The 24,081-nt window shown below is 43.5% G+C and overlaps 1 protein-coding gene across 2 annotated transcripts in view; it reads left to right on the forward strand.

Moving 5' to 3' along the window:
- Window positions 1–24,081, forward strand: part of sptbn1 (spectrin, beta, non-erythrocytic 1) — a 265,257-nt gene that overhangs the window by 160,509 nt on the left and 80,667 nt on the right. For both annotated transcript variants that reach the window (XM_084321135.1, XM_084321134.1), the window contains one exon: window positions 17,927–18,078. In XM_084321135.1, the coding sequence (XP_084177261.1) occupies window positions 17,927–18,078 (152 nt within the window). The remainder of the gene's footprint in view (window positions 1–17,926; window positions 18,079–24,081) is intronic.

The raw sequence follows: 24,081 nt of genomic DNA on the forward strand, positions 1-24,081 counted from the left end.
CGATTTTTCTGACAGAGATTGCAATTACATTTGCGATTATAATTATTCTTTTTTTTAAGCAGCCCCACAGAGGTTTATTGTAAAATGCGGCTTGCATCTGGCCTACGCAGTGGGTCTGTTCGGGACACCGAGCCTGAAAATGTTTCTTTTGGCCTGGGAATCGATACCGGTACCCAACGGTACCTTTTTTTCTGTACTTTACTCTCCCTCTCTGAAGTCTAAACTTCACAACACACAATCTAAAACCCCTTACCTCCCTCATGTTTAAATATCAACATTATCTGGCAATCCTCAGTAAATACTATCAGACTCCTCTGATGTCAGACCAGATATGCGATTTGCTAATTGCATCATTTCAAATTTCGATTTAAAATCGATTAATCGTTCAGCCCTAGTGCACACATGGGCCGGCATAATGTACAAGCACGCACGCACACACACACAGTGAGTGCTGGCATTGACCGAGTAGGAAAAAGGGGTTCATTGATTAGTGGTTATTTTCATTCTCCTGTTCAGTAACTTAGAGACCTGCTGAGATGGCTGCCTGCCCCGCTGAACTATGAGAGAGAGGGAGGGAAGAGAGGGTGACTGGGGGATGGAGGAAGGAAGGAAAGAGAAAGAGAAAGGGGGGGGGGCTGAGTCTGGGAGAGAGGGAAGAGGGGAATTGAAGAAGAGATCGGGTCATAACGGCTCCTTTCACTCCTGTTTATGATGTAAACATGGCGACCTGTCGGCAGTCTGAAGCTGACCTTGAGAGAGAGCCTTTCCTCATCCTACTCTCTTCCATCCAACATTCTATCCCTATCTCTCTCGTTCTCTCTCGCTCACGCACTTAAACTTTCCAACTTTCTATTCTCTCTTTCCCACTCCCTCTCTCCCCCTCCCTCCATTTCTCTCCTCTCCACCTCTCTCCTCTCGATCTCTTTCTCTCTATTGGGTGTCGTAGGGGGCACTCATGCAGGAAGCTAGGAAATTAAAGATGCATGGTCTACATTACAATAGTGTGTGTCTGTGTGTATGTGGTATGTACAGCACAGTTGTGCCCGGAGTCCCGGACTGAACCATTTGGGAGGAACCCTGGGGGGGGGGGGGCTGTTCCTCCTCAGCAGCCAGGGAGTGAGTGACGGCTGTGTTGTGGTGGAGTCTTACAGTTAAACATGCATGCTCATAGTTCAGGTGCCAACGTGTGTGTAGAAATTATGGCTGGATGAAATTAAAATCACAATTATTATAGGGATGTTTGTTCCCATGGGGGGGGACCAGCTGGTGTATAGCTGAGGGGAGTGTTGTAGATTACTGACACATGAGGTGAGTTTCAGATGAGTGTTGTAGATTACTGACACATGAGGTGAGTTTCAGATGAGTGTTGTAGATTACTGACACAGAAGAGGAGTTTCAGATGAGTGTTGTAGATTACTGACACATGAGGTGAGTTTCAGATGAGTGTTGTAGATTACTGACACAGAAGAGGAGTTTCATATGAGTGTTGTAGATTACTGACACAGAAGAGGAGTTTCAGATGAGTGTTGTAGATTACTGACAGAAGAGGAGTTTCATATGAGTGTTGTAGATTACTGACACAGAAGAGGAGTTTCAGATGAGTGTTGTAGATTACTGACAGAAGAGGAGTTTCAGATGAGTGTTGTAGATTACTGACAGAAGAGGAGTTTCAGATGAGTGTTGTAGATTACTGACACAGAAGAGGAGTTTCAGATGAGTGTTGTAGATTACTGACACAGAGGTGAGTTTCAGATGAGTGTTGTAGATTACTGACACATGAGGTGAGTTTCAGATGAGTGTTGTAGATTACTGACACAGAAGAAGAGTTTCAGATGAGTGTTGTAGATTACTGACACAGAAGAGGAGTTTCATATGAGTGTTGTAGATTACTGACACATGAGGTGAGTTTCAGATGAGTGTTGTAGATTAGTGACATGGAAGAGGAGTTTCAGATGAGTGAGAGACATCAGCACTTAAACCTACAGTAGAAATGTGACAGTATGTCGCCATGTTTATTTTAGTGTGTGTGTTTGGACTGCCCCCTCTATGTTCATTAGTTAACTAATCAGTCGATTTGGTCAATTAGCCGAGTTATTCCTTGGAAGTTCGAACATAATAAGCACATCTCCGGTAAACACTAGCTTTAAAGAATATTGCTAGATTTCCCTCTGCCCGACTGCATTAATTTGCAGGACAATGATGTGGGAAGTGCAGGTTTATATATTTGTCAATTAGTCAGCAAATTCCTATGACTATTAATCAACTGTGAATTTCTTTTCCTTTTTTTTAATGAGCTTGTGTTTGTGTCCATGTGTTGCTTGTGAACACGTGAACCTGTCGAGTAGCTGGTGAATTGCCCTGAAGTGAGAGTCCCATTCAGCCAGCAATTGGTTCTCTCTGGACCGTAGTGAATGTATGAGCCCACCACTGGTCTAGCAGCAGGCCGACAGAAGTAGCACTCAGGTGCTGCTCTGTGCTGCTCTGTTAACCGAACACGGTTGCCAGGGCCATGATCAACTGACGGCCCCTCCTCTGAGGCAGCAGGCTCCCTATGACATCAGCTAATAACACGCTTCCTGCCTTCTCCCTCGTCTCACTCCATTCCAAGCTTCACCTCACACTCTCTTATTTCTTTCTTTCTTTCTCTCTCTCCCTCTTCCTCCCTGTTCTTCATTCTCTAAATTGATGGGTTGCAGATGGCCTCTCTTATTGTTCCATATTTCCATTGCTCCATTCTTCCTTCTCTAGGACCCCCCCCCCCCCCCCCCCCGCGCAACACATACACACAAAATCCCTCTATTTTGTCCATCGTCACCCTATTAGCCAGTTATCACCCTAAGAAGTGGCTCACATCAATTAACGACTATTGATATTTCTCTTCTCTTTCCGGTACAGGAGTGAGGGGGGGTAGAGAAAATGAAGGGAAAGGGAGGAGGGGGTAGTGAAGAGGGAGGGAGAGGATGGATGTCATGATGAAGGGGTTAGCCTGCGGTCAGTGGTGGGTCGTGTCCCTAAACTGAGACCACTCCAGCCTCCAACTATACAGAGTTTCTGTGTATTCCTGTGTGACGAGAGAGAGAGAGAGAGAGAGAGAGAGAGAGAGAGAGAGAGAGAGAGAGAGAGAGAGAGAGAGAGAGAGAGAGAGAGAGAGAGAGAGATACCTTTTTTATACAGTATTTAACTCATTCTAAAAAATATATTTCAGCTGTAAGAAACCAAACTTCTCAACATTGTTATTTATTTAGAACATTTTGTTATTTCTTGTTGTAACACACCACACAAAATAAATAGCATGATCATGTATTGTGTTTTTAAATATTAACATTATCTGGCCATCCTCAGTAAATGTTGAGCAAGCTCCTCTGACCTCGTCTGGTCTTTCCAAAGACCCAAGAGATGGAACAGTAATATATATATTTGTGGAAAAGGCTCCCTCTAGTATATTACACTCTTATACTAAACATGTAAAAAAGATACCAAAGTTTGGTACCGATTTTGATCTAGCATGAATTAAGTTCGGTCCACAACACAACCCTAATGTACATAGTGTTTTATCGCTTACCTATGTTATTCCATGTGTATTTACTTTTATATTTTACTTTATTCTACCTTTTTCTATGATTAGTGCTATAAGGCGTCTAATGCTCCTGCTGCTGATCTGTTCTCTCGTCCAACACGTTTCATTGTATTGTTTACAAGAACACGCCAACATTATGGGAAATGCGCTTACCGTCTTCTCCTGGGTCTGACAAGAAGATACAGTAGATACCAATTTCCTCTATCTATCTTGTGCGTTCAGTAGAAAGCTATCTGGCTGCAAGCTAGCCTAGCTTAGCACAAATTAATGGAAGCGGATACACATCAGCTAGCCTAGTTTAAAACTCTGGGAGAGGTGTTTTTGGCCAACAGCTGATAGCTAGCTGATCCATATCCGCTTCCATTAATTTGTTGGCTTACAGTCGGATAGCTTTCTACTGAACGCAGAGAGAAAATATCATCTTGTATGACTGGAGAAGAAGCTAAGCTCATTTCCCATAAAGTTGGCGTGTTCCTTCAACATGTGACAAAATAAAAGAAACTTGTGTGTGTGGAAGGAGCGGATAGTCTTTCTGAACTCTGTTATGAATTCCTGTCATATTGTGGCCTTGGTCCTCCATGTAATCTTGCAATTGTTTTCCGTTTGTCTGTGTGTGTTTTTCTTTTTTTGCAAGTGATACATTATCACATGATATGTGGGATGGGCTGCACATTCCCTTCCTGTGTTTTTCAACCAGCAGATGTTTGCTGCTGTTCTCTGATTTTAAACAAATAGTTCTTCATTCTTCTAATCCAAACAATACATAATCCTTTGAGTGACTGATTATATAGATGCATATTAGATCCAGGACCACAGAGCAGCATTGCTGTGGTGCATGCTGATATACAGCTTAGCCAAGACCACAACCATAACTCACTGAGCTGTGTCCTGTTGTGGTGCATGTTCCACTGGCTGGTCTCATACAGAGATAGCCATGTACTGTATTGATACATTATCACTAGGGATGCCCCGATCACGTTTTTTGATACCGATCACCGATCGTCGTGAGCCATATCGGCCGATACCGATCGTTTTTGATTAAAAAGAAATTAAAGATTATTTTATATAAAGTTTTTTTTTTTTTTTTTTTTATAAAATATATATATTATATAATTAGACTTGTACTTGTATTATCTGCGAGACATCGCCACCACGCAACAAGCTCCACTGTCTGTGTGTACTCTAGTAGCCTCCAGCTACGGCCAGGATTCTCCGGAGCTGCACCTGGACCTATACTCGAGTAGCCTCGAGCAGAGCTACGGCCAGGATTCTCCGGCGCTGCACCTGGACCCTATTGGCATAACGTTACTTAACTGTGCTCAGCAAGCCCTCAGCTCGAATACGCATCGAATCAGTGTTATAAGACATTGATATCAGGAGCTATCTGTAGCTACTGCTAGCCGGATATATAACGTTAATACAACGCCTCAGTGAATTATTTAGTTCAATGGGACATTTCGTTTTGAACGGTGAACTAACTTGCGCTAACGTGAGCTAACGGGTAGCATACACGTCTCTACTAGACTTTGTGGAGCGTTTGTTGATGTCAGGAGCTATCGGTAGCTGGCCGACTAGATGTTATAAGACATTGATATAAGACATTGATATCAGGAGCTATCTGTAGCTACTGCTAGCCGGCTAGATGACGTTAAGACAACTATTTAGTTCAATCGGACATTTCGTTTTGAACGGTGAACTAACGTCAGCTGACGCAAGCTAGCGGAGATATCAACATGGACCACTAGACTTCTGGGGCATTTGTTGATATCCGGAGCTATCAGTAGCTAGCCGGCTAAATACCGTTAGACAATGCCTACTAAAAGTGAATAGTTGACTGGGTAATTTTGTTTAAACAGCTCAGGTCGAATGCACTATCTAGACTCAGCAGAGGAGGTCCGCCTCCTCTGTGTTTACAAACTCTACACGGGTACGGGCGGGGCTAGGGAGGAGGAGCAGTTTGCAGGTCCTGTGCGTCTGAGACAAGCGAGTGAGATATCCACTTGATCAGTTTCCGCGATCTGCGAATATGACTAATTATCGGAATTCCCCGATCGCATATTTATACTAATTATCGGCCGATAACGATCGGTGGCCGATCGATCGGGGCATCCCTAATTATCACATGTTTATATATCAATTTATATTATGTTGTCCAGGATAGTTATTCGATCTTCATTGAAAGGATTTTTGTTTTGTTTCTCTATCAGGAATGGTGAAAATACCACACCAATGTCTGGCTGGAGACTCTGTGTGTGTGTGTGTGTGTGTGTGTGCGCATACACGTGATCATTCCCCATACTGGGGTCAAGGTCATCCTCCAGTGTGTGTGTGTGTGTAACGTGGTAGGTTGGTATTGACCCAGAGAAGGACTCCATCAATATATCACTGTCTGCTGCCGCTTTAAATGGATATACACACACACACACACACACACACACATACACACACACACACACTGTGTTCAGCAGTATTGGTTAAGCTAGAGGTGGTAATTGAAGCCTGCTCTCACACTGAGTTCTGCTTAGCTGTGTGTGTTAAAGAGCCCCAGGGTCAGTTAGCTCGAGGCACTGTTTTGCAATTAACCTACTTTTCATAGAAACATTTTAATTAACCAAAATCAATAACCAAAATCACCATTATTCTCTCAGGGGAGATGTTAGTATTCTGATAAAAGTGGAGCTGGTATCTATTGTTTTTGTTGTCTGTGGTTTGTTGGATGCATTTGGTGTGTTAACTAGTCTCATTTGTCATCAAACCAGGTTTTAAAACCATTCTCATTTTTATCGCATCACAAAATGGATATTTTTTTGGCTTATGGTACCTCACGTTCTCATATTCCTCTCTCCCCTTCTCACCCATCTCTCTTCTCCTCCCCCTGTTTTCTCTCCCACCTCCATCCTCCTCATCCACCCCCCTCCCCCACCTCTCCCTCATCCTCTGGATTCTGAGAAGAGAAACGTCCCAGTGTGACCAGTAGAATGGACCAGGCCAGACAGAAGCTGATGAAATCTCTCCTGTTGGCTCATATCAACACTACTGTCTTTTAGCTCCACGTCGAGGCCAGGAAAGCCCCTCCGAGTCGCCCTAAGGACGAGCTGATCATAAAGGCCTTATTCATAGCTGTTACTAGTGGTCGTAAGAAGAACACATGGTTCACTCTTCAGATTGTAATTTTTTCTCTCTTTGCCTGGGTAAATTGTTGAGCATCAATACGTGTGAACGGGGAACATGGGAGTAGAGTGATGACTCCCCCAGGCAAAGAGCTAGTTACATGTTCTTATATCATCAGAGCAGGAGAAGAGAGTTCCACTTTCTCATATCATCAGAGCAGGAGAAGAGATGGTTCCACTTTCTCATATCAGAGCAGGAGAAGAGATGGTTCCACTTTCTCATATCATCAGAGCAGGAGAAGAGATGGTTCCACTTTCTCATATCATCAGAGCAGGAGAAGAGATGGTTCCACTTTCTCATATCAGAGCAGGAGAAGAGATGGTTCCACTTTCTCATATCATCAGAGCAGGAGAAGAGATGGTTCCACTTTCTCATATCATCAGAGCAGGAGAAGAGATGGTTCCACTTTCTCATATCATCAGAGCAGGAGAAGAGAGTTCCACTTTCTCATATCATCAGAGCAGGAGAAGAGATGGTTCCACTTTCTCATATCATCAGAGCAGGAGAAGAGATGGTTCCACTTTCTCATATCAGAGCAGGAGAAGAGATAGTCTTTACATTTTGATGTGGTCTACATCGTTCTCTCTTTATTTTAGGGCTGTCCCCGACAAAGGATTTGGATAGTCGACTTTGATTGGCCGGGAAAAAAAATCTATTATTCCATTTGGGATGTGGGGGTGCTTAACTCAATCAGCGCCGGAGTGATATGCATGATGTGTGGTTAAAAGGCCAGCGTTCTAAAGTATAGGAATACGTGGTGGTGTTTGCAGGGCTATAACTATATTCTATATTCTATATTCTAGCTATGGATACAATACTATGGCCCATTTGACATCGAGTATCTATCGTTCAATATGTGCAAAAAAAATATTTTTTTCATCCATACATTCCCGTTTTATACCGTGGTGAATATAAGTATGGTTTCAGAGCGGTCTAGGGTAATTCCTGGGAGGCTGGTAATAGCCTGCAACGTGTATTATACTAAATGCATTGGCGTTCCATCCCTACTACACTACAATAAAAAATGCATATGATAGGTATTATGTTCAATCATGAATGCATGGAAGGGTGGTGGGGGGGGGGGGGGTCGTTTTTTTATGCTTTGATCGTCACCAACGGAATACGTTATGGACTAACATTACACACATACGCTCGGATCGCAATTAAGACATTCTTGGATCAACGCAAGATTGATATAGTATAGCCCTTACCTTGACTAGGATGTACCCCAAAAAGAATATTCCAATTATCTGATCGCCATTCCAAGTATCCATCGTGTCGCCAACATAATCCACCACAAAACATGGATCGGAAGTACTTGATTCTTCTCAATCCGAGCGTTATAACCGCTCGTCTTGCCCGGAGAAAAAGAGCCAACCCGGACCCATATAATAACCCAAGACACAAGGTTTCAAAGGGTGCTCGATACCGCCGCCTGGTAGGATGCGGCCGGTATTGCACTTTTGCGATCTCAGACTCATTCCCTATGACAGGGGTGGCCAACCAGTCAGAGACTAAGAGCCACACAAATGACTGTGGTACCACAAAGAGCCACACCATATACCAGCGTTTCTCAACCTTTTTTTTCAGTCACTGCACCCTTCATGTGTTTATAGGTCTCACCCTCTGGCCTCATGGATAATGGATTTTTTATTTGGGCCTCACAGGGTTAAACGTACCCTGTGAGACCCACGGTTGCAAAATTACAAAATCACTTTTAGCCATTTAAAAAAAGAATGTTTATTTAAAAAAAATTTAAGCACATGTAGTCAATTGGTCCTGTTGTTCAGCCTCACAATGCTATTTGATAGTAAATGTGTTTATATGTCCCACCCTCTGGCCTCTGAAGTTGCTAATGTCTTTTTAATTTGGGCCTCACAGAGTTAACCTCTTAAGCCCAAGATATACAGTAAAAGTGTATATTTTCAGCATTACCTTTGTTTACCAATGATTTTAACTGTTATTAGTGAAATATAAGATTATAGAAATCTCAGGGCATTGAGTCGGAAACCGGCGCATATTGACAGGAGGAAGTGGCACAGCCAAAACTGAGTGTAGTCTTTTGAAGGAAGAGACTCGGGGCTTTCGAATTTAGAAAAACTACCCTACCCAGCTCACACCAGCCCCTGTCAATCATCTGACTTCTGGATTAACTTTTTTATTTCTCTTATTTTTGGGGATTATCGCCCACAAACCTGAACATTATTGCCATAAAACAGAACACAGTTAGTTTCTCTACCTTTCTGTGAACGTCTTGCAAAAAACGTTGTTGCAATACGATGAAAAATGGTGGAGAAATTTACATTATAAAAAAGATGGCAGAATTCAGTACTGTATCTACAAAACCTTCTGTTTAATCATTTATTTTTTGAATAGAATTGATATTCTCCTTTGGTTCATTACAATTTACTCAAGCCTAGTAACAGACACACTATTTCTGACAGTGATCCATGTCCCTAGATTCAGATACCAAGAACATGCAAATGGACCATTTAAAAAAAAAATTAATGTTTATTCTACGTCCTTATGGAATGAGTGACAAAAAAAATATTAGAATTTTTATTTTATTTTTATGGATGGAAGAGCCACACATTGACTGGCAAAGAGCCGCATGTGGCTCACGAGCCGCGGGTTGGCCACCCCTGCCCTATGATAACACCAGGCTCCCTGGATGGATAATTAATGGAAATATCGAATAAAAGAAATAACGATAAACTCGACTTTTCTCGGGTTTGGCGCTCAAGCGTCGGCGAGTTAACCCGACTTATCTCGGGTCTGGTGTCCAATGAGTTAATGTCTGAAGGAGTCGACTGAAGGCTCCTTGTCCTCTGCGAAAGCATGCAATTGGTCCACTGATGGATACATCTTGATATTTGTCTACTAGTCTAGTGTGTTCATTAGACGGGTGAAATCCTCTTTCAGTGTCTTCAGTGTTTTCTTAGGCAGTTAGCCTCGCTGGTATGCGCGCCATTAGCGTTAGCCACACTTCTAGGCCTCTTTGCTTTTGGAAAGAATGATAAAAACATAAAAAAAATTTAAAATAATTGCATTCGACTAAGAGGTTGTCAGTCGACTACGGCTCCTTTCGATCGATTATTAGTCGACTATTCGACTAATCGGGGTCAGCCCTACTTTATTCAGACCATCAACATCTCTCACCCCTCACCCCCCCCCCCCTCTCTTTCGTTAATTACTCAAGGGGCCTATTTTAGGCCTGATTCACGAAAACCCTCATCATTCACCCCAGACCAGCAGACTAAAGAGGGCTGTGAAAACTAGCACAGGTCCTTGACATTTCGTGTGTGTGTGTGAAGATGTTTTCATTTTCAAAGAAGCGAATAGCGACATGACACCCTTATTCACTTTTGTCAAACTTGCCTATCCATCTCTCTCTCTGTCTCTGGATGAAAAGGTTTGAGGTTTCAACCATGATGGTGGTGAGATGTTCTGTGGCAGCTTTTCCAAATAATCTTTTTACCCACAAATCGTCCTCAACCGGAGTGATCCAATTGGTGGATTATGTTAGATTGCCCCCTTTGGTGTTTTCCAAGGGTAGTAGTGTTCAAATCAGTGTATCTAAACTGTGCGCCTCTTAGCTGGGTTGTGGGCCGAGGTTTGGTCTGCAGTTTGTGATGTGGGCTTTGGTGTGATTGAGTGTGTGTATCTTATTGTTTGTGGTGGGAGGCTATTACCACTTGTACTATTTAGAGCCAAAGCAGGGAACTGTGTCTCGATAAGGTGTGTGTCTTATCTGCATCTTTGTTGCATGCATCAGTGTGTACATCTTGTGTGTCTTTTCCGTGCACATTTTTCATTCTTGTGCGTGTGAGGGCTTCCCCTTCCGTTGTTGTATCGCGTGGAGCAGATGCTAGCCCCTCCAGGAAACTCTTAACAGACACACACACACACACACACACACACACACACACACACACACACACACACACACACACACACACCACCGCACCCATATCCTCCTCCTCCTCCTGTATGCTCAGGTCTCAGAGGCCAGAGGGATTTATGTAGCTATATCCTTTACACAGGGTCAGAGACTGACGAGGGTCTCTCTCTGCTGCTTTTAGGTTATGGGTCATCATCAACATGAGGGCTCTTGATGGAAGTCATGACTGATATACTGAATTATTTAGCTGTTTTGATTGTGTGTGTTAATTGTGCACCTAATTCTATTGATATAATTGATGAATAGAAGTTAATATTTAAAAAAAAAAAAAACAATCAATGTTTTGTTGGGTGTATCCTAAGATATGCAGCAGCTCATACTTGTCCCTTTATTAAAACGTGCAGCAAGTGGCATAATATAGTGCAGCTGCTCAGTATGTCATGGAACTTGACATGGCACTTTCTGAGCAGTGTTTTCAACATGCCGCCGCGTCATACCGCTTAGCATCGTAAACGGCTGCGACCCGTAGTTGTGCTGTTCCGGCCCGCAGGGCGATGCTGTCAAACTGACTCCTGAAATATTCAGCTCTCTAGACGGCAGATTCCCTGCGTCTTCATCGGCCTCATCATAAGGCGTGCCATCGTGACGCAGCTAAATGTGAACCCAGCGGGCCTCAGGCTGGAACGTGACAGCGAGGGGAGATGGATGGCTGGCTATAGTATAGCGGTCGAAGGCAGCTGAGGGAAGTGCCGTGGGCAGGGGAACCAAATGCATCAGCTACTGTAGCCTTGCTTTGCTGTGAAACAACACTATCCTGGCGTTCTGCAGTCTGCTGCAGCCTGCGTTTAGCGCTGCAGTTTCACTGGATCTAATCCAGCGTTCTAGCTGTTAGCAGAGCGATGAATCGGAAGGCTCGCCGGGCCAAGTCGCTGATCTAAAAAGCGGTGTAAGGTTTCACGCCCGGAGAAAGATGGTGAGCCGCAGTCAGATACCATCATTGAATGGATTCTCACATACATTGACTGCTGGGCATGACGACTGCCAAATAAAACTAAACGGTAGCTCATCTAATACTTGGGGCTTTTGGCCAGGCATATCCACCAGGCCCCCAGCTGGCACTGAAAGCAAGCTAGCGATAACTGCCTAGACCGGTGATGAAGTTGCTCTGCTGTAGTGTAGAGTCAGTCACATGTAGACCAGCTCCCTCCAGGCAGTGGAAGTAGTCTACTGATAACGTTTGAACAGGCTGACTCCAGAGGTATGTGGCAGGGCCTCAGAACGATGACGGATTACAAAGGCACCTCCCTCGAGCTGAACAGTGACATCTCCTTGGCAAATTATCTCAATACCTTCTATGCAAGGTTTGAGGCTGTGAATAACACCAGCCTACAAACCACTGCAATGGAGGGGGGGATGGGGGGGCACTGCCGATGGAGACTCAGTGTTCAGGATAACAGAACATGAGGTGAGGAGGACCTTTTAAGAAAGTGAATATCATTGGCCCCGGTATTCACTGACATATTTAACCTGTCCTTAGAACAGGCTGTCATCCCCACATGTCTGAAGAAGTCCACCATTATCCCTGTACCCAAAAAATCCACGTCCGCTTGCCTCAACGACTACCGCCCTGTAGCTCTCACCTCCATAGCCATGAAGTGTAGCTCAGGGACCTGGGCTTGAACTATGACCTCTTCCAGTGTGTTTTGGACTTCCTGACGGGTAGACTCCAGCTGGTGAGAGCAGGCAACTGCACCTCCTCATCCATCACCCTCAACATAGGGGCCCCCCAGGGCTGTGTTCTGAGTCCCCTCCTCTACTCGCTGTACACACACGACTGTGTGGCACAGCGGAACAACAACACAATCATCAAATTTGCTGATGACACAGTAGTGGTGGGCCTGATCTCTGCAAACGATGAGAGGGCCTACCTGGAAGAGGTAGAGGTTCTGGCGCGGTGGTGTCAGGAAAACTGCCTCTCCCTGAACGTCAGCAAAACAAAATAGATGATTGTGGTCAGGGACTACAGCCAGACATCGACGGGGCACCGGTCGAGAAAGTGAACAGTTTTAAGTACCTCGGAGTCCACATATCCGAGGACTTGACATGGACTACAGACATTGACAGTGTAGTCAAGAAGGCACGGCAACGCCTCCACTTCCTTAGGCGCCTAAGGAACTTCAAAGTGAGTCAGAAGATCCTTAAGAACTTCTACTCATGCACAATAGAGGGCATCCTGACTGGAAATATCACCTCCTGGTTTGGGAATAGCACCGCACAAGACCGTAGCAGACTACAGAGAGTGGCCCGTTCAGCCGAACGCACAATTGGAGGTGGGCTTCCCACTCTCCAAGACATTTACAACAAGCGTTGCAGGGGTAAAGCTAAGAGAATAATCAAATACTAGCCACCCAAACAACTGCCTCTTTGAACTGCTGTGGTCAGGCAAGCGATACCGGAGTCTCATGGCAAGCACAGAGACACAGAAGGAGCTTCTATCCCCAGGCCATCAGGATGCTCAACGACAATAACACTATGTAACAAACCATCAAATACACTCACAGCACACACATACACACTCACTTTAAATAAACAACTCACTGTAGCACCCACTTTAGACACTTTAACACACTTTATATTTATTGGTAAAGAGATTTGAACTACAACTCATAACTCATTGCACCTTACCCTAAGTTGTACCTCATCCCATTTCTGCATTGTACTGTATATTGTATTGTAACTCAGTAACTTTTTTGTCCTACTCTGCATTGTATATATGTATATTGACCACTTTTGTTTACACTTGTTTACGTACTTTTGACTTTCTATTTTATACTTATCTATTTTTATCTAGCACACTCTCGGGAGCAAAACATAAAAAACCATTTCATATAAAAGTATTCTGTATTTTTGTATGACAACTAATAACTTGAAACTTGAACTTGAAAGGTCCAGATAAAGCGTGCATCTCAGTCAGATGGTTGCAGCGTAGCAGCTTGGTGAAGGCCGCTCAACACTACTCCTATTGTCCTGCTCGCTGCCTGCTGTAGCCAGCTACCCCACACCGGGATTGAGGAGGGGAGCTGTGTGTGTGTGAGTGAGAGAGGTCTTATCTCTTGTGTGTCGGTGGATGTCAAGGCCACTACCGTTTCCTGCTCGGGAGAATAGGCGATTTATCTCCGTTATTTTCAAACATGACATCATGTAGTCTGTGGCATTGCCATTCCCCTTTGTGTCTGTGTGTGTGCGTGTGTGTGTGTCCTGTGAAAAGCTGATTAACAGTGTGGTCATGCTGAGATGAGTTGAGGGCCGGCCAGGACAGGGCCCTTCCCAGTTACACCGAGCCTACAGTCACTGTCTCATCAGGCCACGTGTGCATCAATAAAGAACAACGTTGTTAAAGGAACATGCCAAAGAAATTAGCTTAGTCTTCTCCAGAGAGACATGTAGATAGATACCAGTTTCCTCTCTGTGTGTTCAGTAGAAAGCAGTAGATCTGGCTGCATGTTAGCCTAGCTTAACACAATGAAATGAAGCGGACATGACCAGTTACTAAGTTAGCCTACGCATTGTCCAACTAACACCTCTCCCGAAGGCTAACTGGTCATGTCCGCTTCCATTTGTTGTGCTAAGCTAGGCTAACATGCAGCCAGATAGCTTTCTACTGAACACACAGAGGAAACTGGTATCTATCTTCTTTTGTCTCTCTGGAGAAGACGATAAGCTAATGTCCAAAAGATTTTGGCGTGTTCTTTTAAGTTCAAATATGATATAGGCCTATATACCTATTTCTTAATTGTGCATATGTGTGGCATTGTGCCATATTGTATGGCAAAACACGTCCCTTCCTCATCATGGGAATACTAGGCACCAGAAATCAGGGGTGGAAAAGATTGGAGCCTATTGACATAAAACAGCATTTTCTTTCCTTGCCTGCAATTTAAATCAGTGGCCCTCCTCCCGGCCAAATATGATGAGACCGAAAAGCAATAAGAGTGGAACTTGTTTCTGTCGCTGTTCCCCATCTCCCCAGTTTGCGCAATGGCTCCAGCATCCAGAAACGTGTGCGTGTTTGTTCGCCTTTCAGGGACACGGGATCTGCAGCCCACCGAGCTGGGAAAAGGCGGGGCGCTGGAATTTCAATTCTAGTCTGGAGGCTTTTTACAACTTTTTATTTTTTATTTGAGATTTTCTGATATGAAAATTTAATGTAGATATAGGATCTAATATTCGAATATTCGGTCCCATCCCTAGTAGGAGTTAAGTGAGCACATTGTTAATGTAATCATTGGTACTAGGAGTTAAGTGAGCACATTGTTAAAGTAATCCCTGGTAGGAGTTAAGTGAGCACATTGTTAATGTAATAGTTGGTACTAGGAGTTAAGTGAGCACATTGTTAATATAATCATACTAGGAGTTAAGTGAGCACATTGTTGATGTAATCATTGGTACTAGGAGTTAAGTGAGCATTGTTAATGTAATCATTGGTACTAGGAGTTAAGTGAGCAAATTGTTAATGTAATCATTGGTACTAGGAGTGAGCACATTGTTAATGTAATCATTGGTACTAGGAGTTAAGTGAGCACATTGTTAATGTAATCATTGGTACTAAGAGTTAAGTGAGCACATTGTTAATTTAATCATTGGTACTAGGAGTTAAGTGAGCACATTGTTAATATAAGGTATTGTTAATGTAAGTCCGGTTATAATATGCATTTCACGTTGCAGAGCTTGTAGTGCAGTGAAAGACCATGAACATGATGTCGGCTGACGTGTGTAGTGACTATTTCCACTGACCAATCAACGGTCTGCAATATTGCGTTGCAGCACGGGCAGGGTGTTCTGTACCGACCCCAGAGGCGTAGTTAACGCTGACGCTGCTCCGCAATGGAAGTGGAAGTGTAAAAAAGTAAGCAAAGCGGGAGCGTGGATTTCGGCAAGTTAGTGGGAAAGCCCCATTAGTGAACAGATGAAGGTGTGTTATGCAGCTATTAATCAGGATTCCTACGGGTTGGGGGGGCCCACCCTTCTGGTGCCATGTTGTGAAACTGCTGCCTGCAGCAGGTCTCTATGGCAACTGGCATAGGATTGGCACTCGGATGGGGAATACCTAACAGTATACACACACACACACACACACACACACACACACACACTGATCAGGAACTATAGGAATACTGGTCAATATCCTTACTGTACCTTCCAATGGGTTTTGAACTTTTGTATTTATAGCCTATATTAATTTATTCATGACGGTTGAACACTAAGGAATTAGATTGCTTGTTAGGAGAACTGCCTAGAGATGAATGAATACATTTTTGTTAGATTGGCTTGCTACACAAGAGGCACCAGGAAAGAAAAGAAATTCAGAAAACGTGGGACCTCTGAGAAAAAGCTGAAGGACCATTGTCATTATTATGTCATTGATTCTCTAAAAGATACAACCTAGTTGAATAATAAGCCTATTGGGAAACAAACTGATCTCTGATGCAGGTGCCTGGTTTCTCATGTCGACTATCGCTGGATTGATGTCCTGTTCTGTAATTCCCTTCCATTGTCTAGAAGCATCTTGGACCTGTCTGCTGTTTAATATTTACAGTAATTACTTTGAGTCTGCATTCTCAGACGGAGGAAGCCTCTCCCATACACACAAGCCCCCTAAGAACAATGGACCACTGGGCTAGATGTAAAACACACACACACACACACACACGCACACACACACACACACACACACACACACACCTCTCCCAGGAAACACACATATTTCAGGAAGCACACATGCACACACCTGGAGTGTACAGGAAGAATGAAACGTGCAGTTAGTTAGACAGGTGTTTGTCTGCGTGAATGCATACTGTACTGAACCGGAGTCTTCTTCCTAGAGTTGTTTTTGCTCGTGTCGGCTGTAAGAATTGTCCAGCCTACTGGTGTTTGTCTGAGGTACTCTTGACTCATTCAGTTGTAATGGACAGATTTCCTAGATTGAGCTGAATGCTAAATGAGGGACCGCATTGGGCATCAGCAAGGATTCTCAGACCTATTCTGAGAAACACTAGGCGTATCTACTGTAGGGATGCACCGATCCGACTTTTTTAGTCCCGATACCGGGCTTTGGGTATCGGCCGATACTGAGTACCGATCCGATACCCATTGGGCCTAAAAAAAAATAATGGTTTGTTTCCGGTTGCCGACCGACCCTGCCGATTTAGGTGAGACCCAATATATTTTATGAGTTTTTTTTTTTTATATAAAGTTTCATAGAAATCTTAGTCAAACCTTTAGTATTATGGATATTAAACATGCTGGCAGAGTACATGCATCCATGTTGTTGTGAACATTTTTATTAAATAAAGAAATTCCCTATCCATAGTCGCCGTGGGAAAGAATAAAATAAAATAAATTCCCTATGGCCTTAACCGACAACCAACAGGAAACAAACAATATTTTTTGTTATGCCTTGTTCAATTAATAAACTGTATGCCTCACTGTGTGGAAGAGACTGGGATAAATTTTGTGCAAGGCAACATCAGGCTTGACTTAAAACATTACCTTCCTCAGTGAAACAAAATGTAACAAATTAAGTAACACAGATAAAAATGTACTGAATTGTTATTTATTATTAAAATTAAATAACTAAGGGGCGGCTGGGTGGCGTAGCAGAGATTGCGCTCGTCACCAATGCAAGAGACTCCAGTATCGAATCCCAGTCTCAGCATTGCCTTTGACTTGGGCCGGCCGTCGTACTGGCTCATTTGGCAGTCAGCGGGTGGAAAGTCGATGGGTGGGGATTGGACGTTGTGGACAGCGACTCCTACAGGTCGGTTGGGTGATGCCTGTACAGCAGAGACAGGAAGTATCGGGGGCAGCGTGAGCCTCCCACGCGTTACTCCTCGCCACAGAGTCCGCGCTGTCAGGCGAAAAGATGTACCGGAGGGGACACGTGATGCAAGGCTTCTATCCTCACTACAACGACCAGTGGGGGGGCATAGTCTAGCAACGTTCAAGACAAGGGAGGGGAGAATTGGCAATACAAAATTGGGATTGGAGAAAAAAATAGAAAATTAGGAGAAAAAGTGGATAAAAAAATAAATAAATAAAATAACAGATTTTTTTATTTTATTGTCTCCGATACCCGATCTCGCTATTTTTGTCATATTGGGCCTGATATCCGATATCAATATCGTATCGGTGCATCCATAGTAACAAGCCAGCTGCCTAAACTTGACATTGTTGTGCTAATATTCCTCCTTTTCTCTTATTATTTTCTCTCTCTCCAGATGAGCGTGAGGCGGTGCAGAAGAAGACTTTCACTAAATGGATCAACTCCCACCTGTCCAGAGTGTCGTGTCGCATCACCGACCTCTACATGGACCTGAGAGACGGACGCATGCTCATCAAACTACTGGAGGTCCTGTGTGGAGAGAAACTGGTGGGTACACGACTAGGACAGATGCAGACGGACGCATGCAGTTGTGCACCAATTTCTATTGACTATTGGTCAATAGTTTTAGCCTCCGAAAGATAGTAATGTTGGCTGAATATGATAATATAATGTAATATCAGTGCATGTGAGCGGATCGGAGCGTGAGCGGCGCGGGGAGCGGAGCGGGCGGTTTTGACCTGAGCGAGGAGTGGGTTTTAAAATGTGTCGGCGCGACGTCCGGAGCGAGAGTTCTCCTCCGCTCCAATCCACTCCAGGCCGCTCACAGTGGTTTAACACTGATGTAATATATACATGCAGTACAATGCCAAAGCAACAGATGGCGATGTACAAACATGAAGGCCATTTTCAACCAATGAGAAGGGTGAACCTGTGATATCCTGTTCAGGCTTTGTCACTCACTCCTGTTAGAAAAAGTATCGACGCCATTGTTGTTGTCGTAGATACTAGGGATGTCCCGATCCGATCACGTGATCGGGGCCGATCACGTGATTTTCCGAGGATCGGGGAAAAAAATAAATAAAAAATCTGCCAATATTTTTTTTAATTTTTTATATTCAACAAACATGACCATGTTCACGTCTTAAACTCATACTGAGGCCTTAGTTTTGGTTTTAAATTGCATATCATCATTCATTTATTTATTGTCACACAGAGCAGAAGAATTTTGCCAAAACAAACCAATAGTCCAGCTGCAGAACAGCAGACCAGCCACACTCTCTGACCCAAATTAATTTTATTTTTGAATCCCAATTTCTCACATTACATTCACCCTGAATGTTGACGTTATCCAGGTGAAAAGTTAACTTCATAAATCATTTGATGTATAATTAAATCAAAGGAAATGCGTTTGGGTCTGAGAGTGTGGCTGTTCTGCCGTTCTGCAGCTGGATACTATTGGTTTGTTTTGGCAAAATTCTTCTGCTCTGTGTGACAATAAATAAATTAATGATGATATGCAATTTAAAACCAAAACTAAGGCCTCAGTATGAGTTTAAGACGTGAACATGGTCATGTTTGTTGAATAGGGGAAAAAAAGTAAAAAAAAATAAAAAAATTGTTTTTGTTTGATCGGATCGGGAAATATCGGTATCGGTAGATACTCAAAATCACATGATCGGGATCGGATCGGGAGCAAAAAAACGTGATCGGGACATCCCTAGTAGATACTACAGATATCTGATCCGGCCCATGGACTAATACTGTATCGCATAATAGAAAATTCACAAATGTAGGTTGATCTGACCCTTTTTGAAAGGGGGTAATGTTTTGAAAACATCACCTTCTTTAACATTAACATGGTTAAGCATGGTTAAATGCCACCACCCACTTCAATGATAGCGTTGTGAACGCATAATCTGTCTTAAATTATGGCTATGTGTCTAATCTGCCTGTCGCTTATCAATGACTTGTTTGCACTCAACATTGTCGAAACGGATTGTTTTTTAATCGGTTCATTTCCGTTTTATAGCATTTTGAAAAGCCCTCGTTTTCAAGGAAAATATATAGATTCTGTGATAAAAGGCATTTACTGGAATATTCTGGCATACACAAACACGTTGTCATTTTTCGGCCTATTTATGAATAGTTTTCAAATAAACGCTATATTATCGATAGTATATGTGTACTTATGCACGCTATAGAGGCGGGCTGAAAAATGGATTCTCTCATTTCCTCATCAGCGATCACAGCCACACACACACACACGCATAGGGCAAACGCTTATATATATACCGGTAGGTGAAAATAGCTCTGATTAGGGATGCCCCGATCGAACGGCCACCGATCGTTATCGGCCGATAATCAGTATAAATATGCGATCGGTGATCGGTGATAATGCTTTATTTTCGCCGATCGTCAAAACCGATCTCACTCGCTGAGTTCTGTCTCAGACACCGGGAGCTGCACTCACTCCCACACAGTGGTGCGACGTCTGCTCCTCCCTCCAGCCCCTCCCGCGCGCATGTAAACACGGGTCTAGTCTAGTGGGACGGGAGGACGGCGTCTCCCTGAGCTAACGTTAGCTACCGTTACAAAATGACCCAGTCAACCATTCACTTCCAGTCCAATACATGATGAAGCATTGTCTAACCGAACGGTATCTAGCCGGCCAGCTACCGATAGCTCCTGACATCAACAAACGCTCCAGCAAGTCTAGTAGAGACGTGTATGATACCTCAGCTAGCTCACGTTAGCTGACGCCAGCTCACTGTTCAAAACGAAATGTCCCACTGAACTAAATAGTTCACAGAGGCGCTGTATCAACGTTATATAGCCGGCCAGCAGTAGCCACAGATAGCTCCTGATATCAATGTTTTATAACACTCATTCGATGCGTATTCGAGCTGAGGGCATGTTGTTGAATATGATCAATAGGGCCCAGCTGCAGCTCCGGAGAATCCTGGCCGTAGCTGCAGGCTACTCGAGTATAGGGTCCAGCTGCAGCTCCGGAGAATCCTGGCCGTAGCTGGAGGCTACTAGAGTACACGCAGACAGTGGAGCTTGTTGCGTGGTGGCGATGTCTCGCAGATAATACAAGTACAAGTCTAATTATATAATATATACATTTAAAAAAATATATATATAAAATAATTTAAAAAAAATAATTTAATCAAAAACGATCGGTATTGGCCGATATGGCTCACGACGATCGGTGATCGGTATCGGTGGCAAAAAATGTGATCGGGGCATCCCTAGCTCTGATTATCCTAAGACGGATCAAATAAATTCCTTACCTGAGATCAGATGTTATCCAAAAAGATTATTCCAATTCCTGATCGCCATTCCAAATATCGATCACGCTTATTGATTAGTGTTGGGTACTGTGAATACATAATCCACGCGTTTTCCGGGCCGGCGAGCACAATGGATTCTTCAGTTGGCTTGAGGGAAAAGTAAAATGAGGAAACTGGCCACCCCCCCCTTTGTCAGTGTAAAGTAATGGGGTGCAGTTACACAGGGAGAGACGATAGGGGGCGGTATCTTCCCAATTGAGCTCAGAGAGACTCTGCAGCACTAACCCGAGGCTCGATTGATGAAATATGAATTCAAATTGCCATTAAATTAAAAAAAACGACAAACAAACGCTATATAGCGTCGGGGGCACTCAAAGGTCGGCATGAACTAACGACAAAACGTGTCCGTGGCACTCAATGTGTTAATAGGTCAATACAAAATAAACACAATCAAATGTACGCTGGCAGGGAGGTGCAGCATAACGAAACATTTAAGAATCAGCCCCTGGACTATTAAACCTGCCAAGAAGAGATTTGTGGCGTGAGGATATCGGCTGTCGCAACAAAGAGACCACAGTAATGATATGATATTAATACAACACACAAAACACACCTGTAACCATACACTCTTCCGTGCATGTGTGTGCACATGCAACACACACAGTATGTTTCAGTTAATTTTATCTTACAACCTCTCTGTGGCTGATTGTCCAGTATACCTGCTTTCACACAGAGGGAGAGAGAGGTGTGTGTGTATGCATGAGACTGTGTGTGTATGAGTGAGAGACTGTGTGTATGCGTGAGAGACTGTGTGTGAGTGAGAGACTGTGTGTGTGAGTGAGAGACTGTATGCGTGAGAGACTGTGTTAGGGCTGCATGATTAATCGATTTTTAATCGAAATCGCGATTTGGAATGATGCAATTATCAAATCGCCAGGCCTGCAATTAAAAAAAAAAGGAAAAAAAGAAAAAGGTTTTTTACATTATTTAACCAGGAAGTCCCATTGATATACAAGATCGGTTTGGGAGAGGGAGGTAAGGGGTTTTAGATTGTGTGTTGTGAAGTAGACTTCAGAGAGGGAGAGTAAAGTACAGAAAAAAAAGGTACCGTTGGGTACCGGTATCGATTCCCAGGTAAAAATAAACATTTTCAGGCTCTGTGTCCTGAAAAGACCCACCGCGTAGGCCAGATGCAAGCCACATTTTACAATAAACCTCTGTGGGGCTGCTTAATTTTTTTTAAATTATAATCGCAAATGTAATCGCAATCGCAATATCTGTGAGAAAAATCGCAATTAGATTATTTCCCAAAATCGTGCAGCCCTACTGTGTGTGTGTATGCGTGAGATACTGTGGGCTAGATCCACAAAGAATGGATTGCACGGTGCAAGTTGCACCCTTACTTACAATTCATTATGAATTGAAAATGGGGGCCCTGATGTAAACAAGACTAAAGTCTTTCTCTGGTCTGCATCCCCTTAACACATCCAGCGCCAAAAACGCTGTCCAGCGTTATTGGCCGCCATGCGTTGTCTGCCAGGATCGCTGTACAGCGTTTTTTAGATCAATATTTCATTTTCTCGCCATGGCATTCATAATTCATATACCCACCCCCGGTCCTGCAGCTGGACCTTAGATGTGACTGCAACGACGGCTCAATACCGCCGCCTGGTGGATGGTCGGGCGAGTTACACTCGCCAACAGGATGTGCCATTCAGTGCATCGATGAAACTCATCCGGCAGTCACATCTCGTTACGGGACTCCCGACAGACACTATGTACATAATGGATCGCTTTCTAAACGTAATAATCGATATGATTTCGGCGTTTATTGCGCCATACAAACCGGAAATGGACCTAGGCGATCGGCGTCGTATAATTGGGATCTTTCACCGCCAGTCTCATTGGCCCACGGTAAGAGGAATATAACGTTATTTTCAACCCGATTGTGCATTTCCTTGTTTGCAAACCATCTGATCAATATATCCACCCAACCTACATGAAGCAGTTACTGATGATCGGGGAATTATAAACGACCCCTCCCCCCCCTTTCCTCCGCGCATGATGAGGCATAATGTATACCGATCATATCACCGATCATGTTTAATGCCCTGTTTTATGTTGAAACTTGTTGTGTGCCGTGTTGGTCAGGACTCCCTGGAAGAAGAGATCTTGTATCTCAATGGGACATTCCTGGATAAATAAAGGATAAATAAAAAAATATACATTTGAGTTTTTTGGTGTAGCGTGTATGGGGGGGAAACGGCAATCGATAATCTATATAATGCGTTTGGGCCTATAACTAGCGTTTTTGGAATTACAGCAGAAAAGATGAAAAACATACTTATATTCTAGAAGGTATTAACACAACAATGTATGAATGAAAAAGTATAACGTTCCCACATCCTGAACGATAGATAATCTATGTTGAATGGGCCATAGTAATGTCAATATAGCAATACAATTTTAAAAGTTATAGCCCTGCAAAGAAGGTAAACATCTCCATAGGCTTACAGCGCTGGCAGAGAGGGGCATTAGATGGGCATAACCCCCGGCGGGCAATGTGTTAACAATTGTGTGTATTGAGCCGTACTGTATTGTACCCATTCTGCAATCTGTTAATAAAATGTTCATTAAATCAATCAATCTGCGTGGTGATTGATTGAATGAAAATGTTCTGTTAGTAAGAGACTGTGTGTGTGAGTGAGAGAGAGAGACTGTGTGTGTGAGTAAGAGACTGTGTGTATGAGTGAGAGACTGTGTGTGTGAGTGAGAGACTGTGTGTGTGAGTGAGAGACTGTGTGTGTGTGAGAGACTGTGTGTGTGAGTGAGAGACTGTGTGTGAGTGAGAGACTGTGTGTATGAGTGAGAGACTGTGTGTTCGGGTGATACTGATACAGTACTTTTGGGCTGTAGCTCATCAAGCTGCTACATGCTACAGAATCATGGGATTGGTTCCCGGTCTATGAGCAAGTGTATCGTAAATTTCTAGTTCTATGCCCCCCCCCCCCCCCCCGGGTGCATACAGCTGCATATAGGTGCATATAATAACCTTGCAATAGTGACTGGGGAATGACAGAAACTCATGATAATAAACTGCTTTTAATGGGGACATATTTCATTTTCAACAAGTTTATATAAGTATTTCAGGTCCTCTAAACATGTGTTGAAGATTTCTTTGCTGAATCACTCAGATTATGCATTTTAGCAGCATCTATACCCCTGTTCTCAACGGGCTGTGCCTGTAACAAGCGCA

This window comes from Notolepis coatsorum, assembly GCF_963971535.1.
Source record: "Notolepis coatsorum genome assembly, chromosome: 9".
NCBI classification, from domain to species: Eukaryota; Metazoa; Chordata; class Actinopteri; order Aulopiformes; family Paralepididae; genus Notolepis; species Notolepis coatsorum.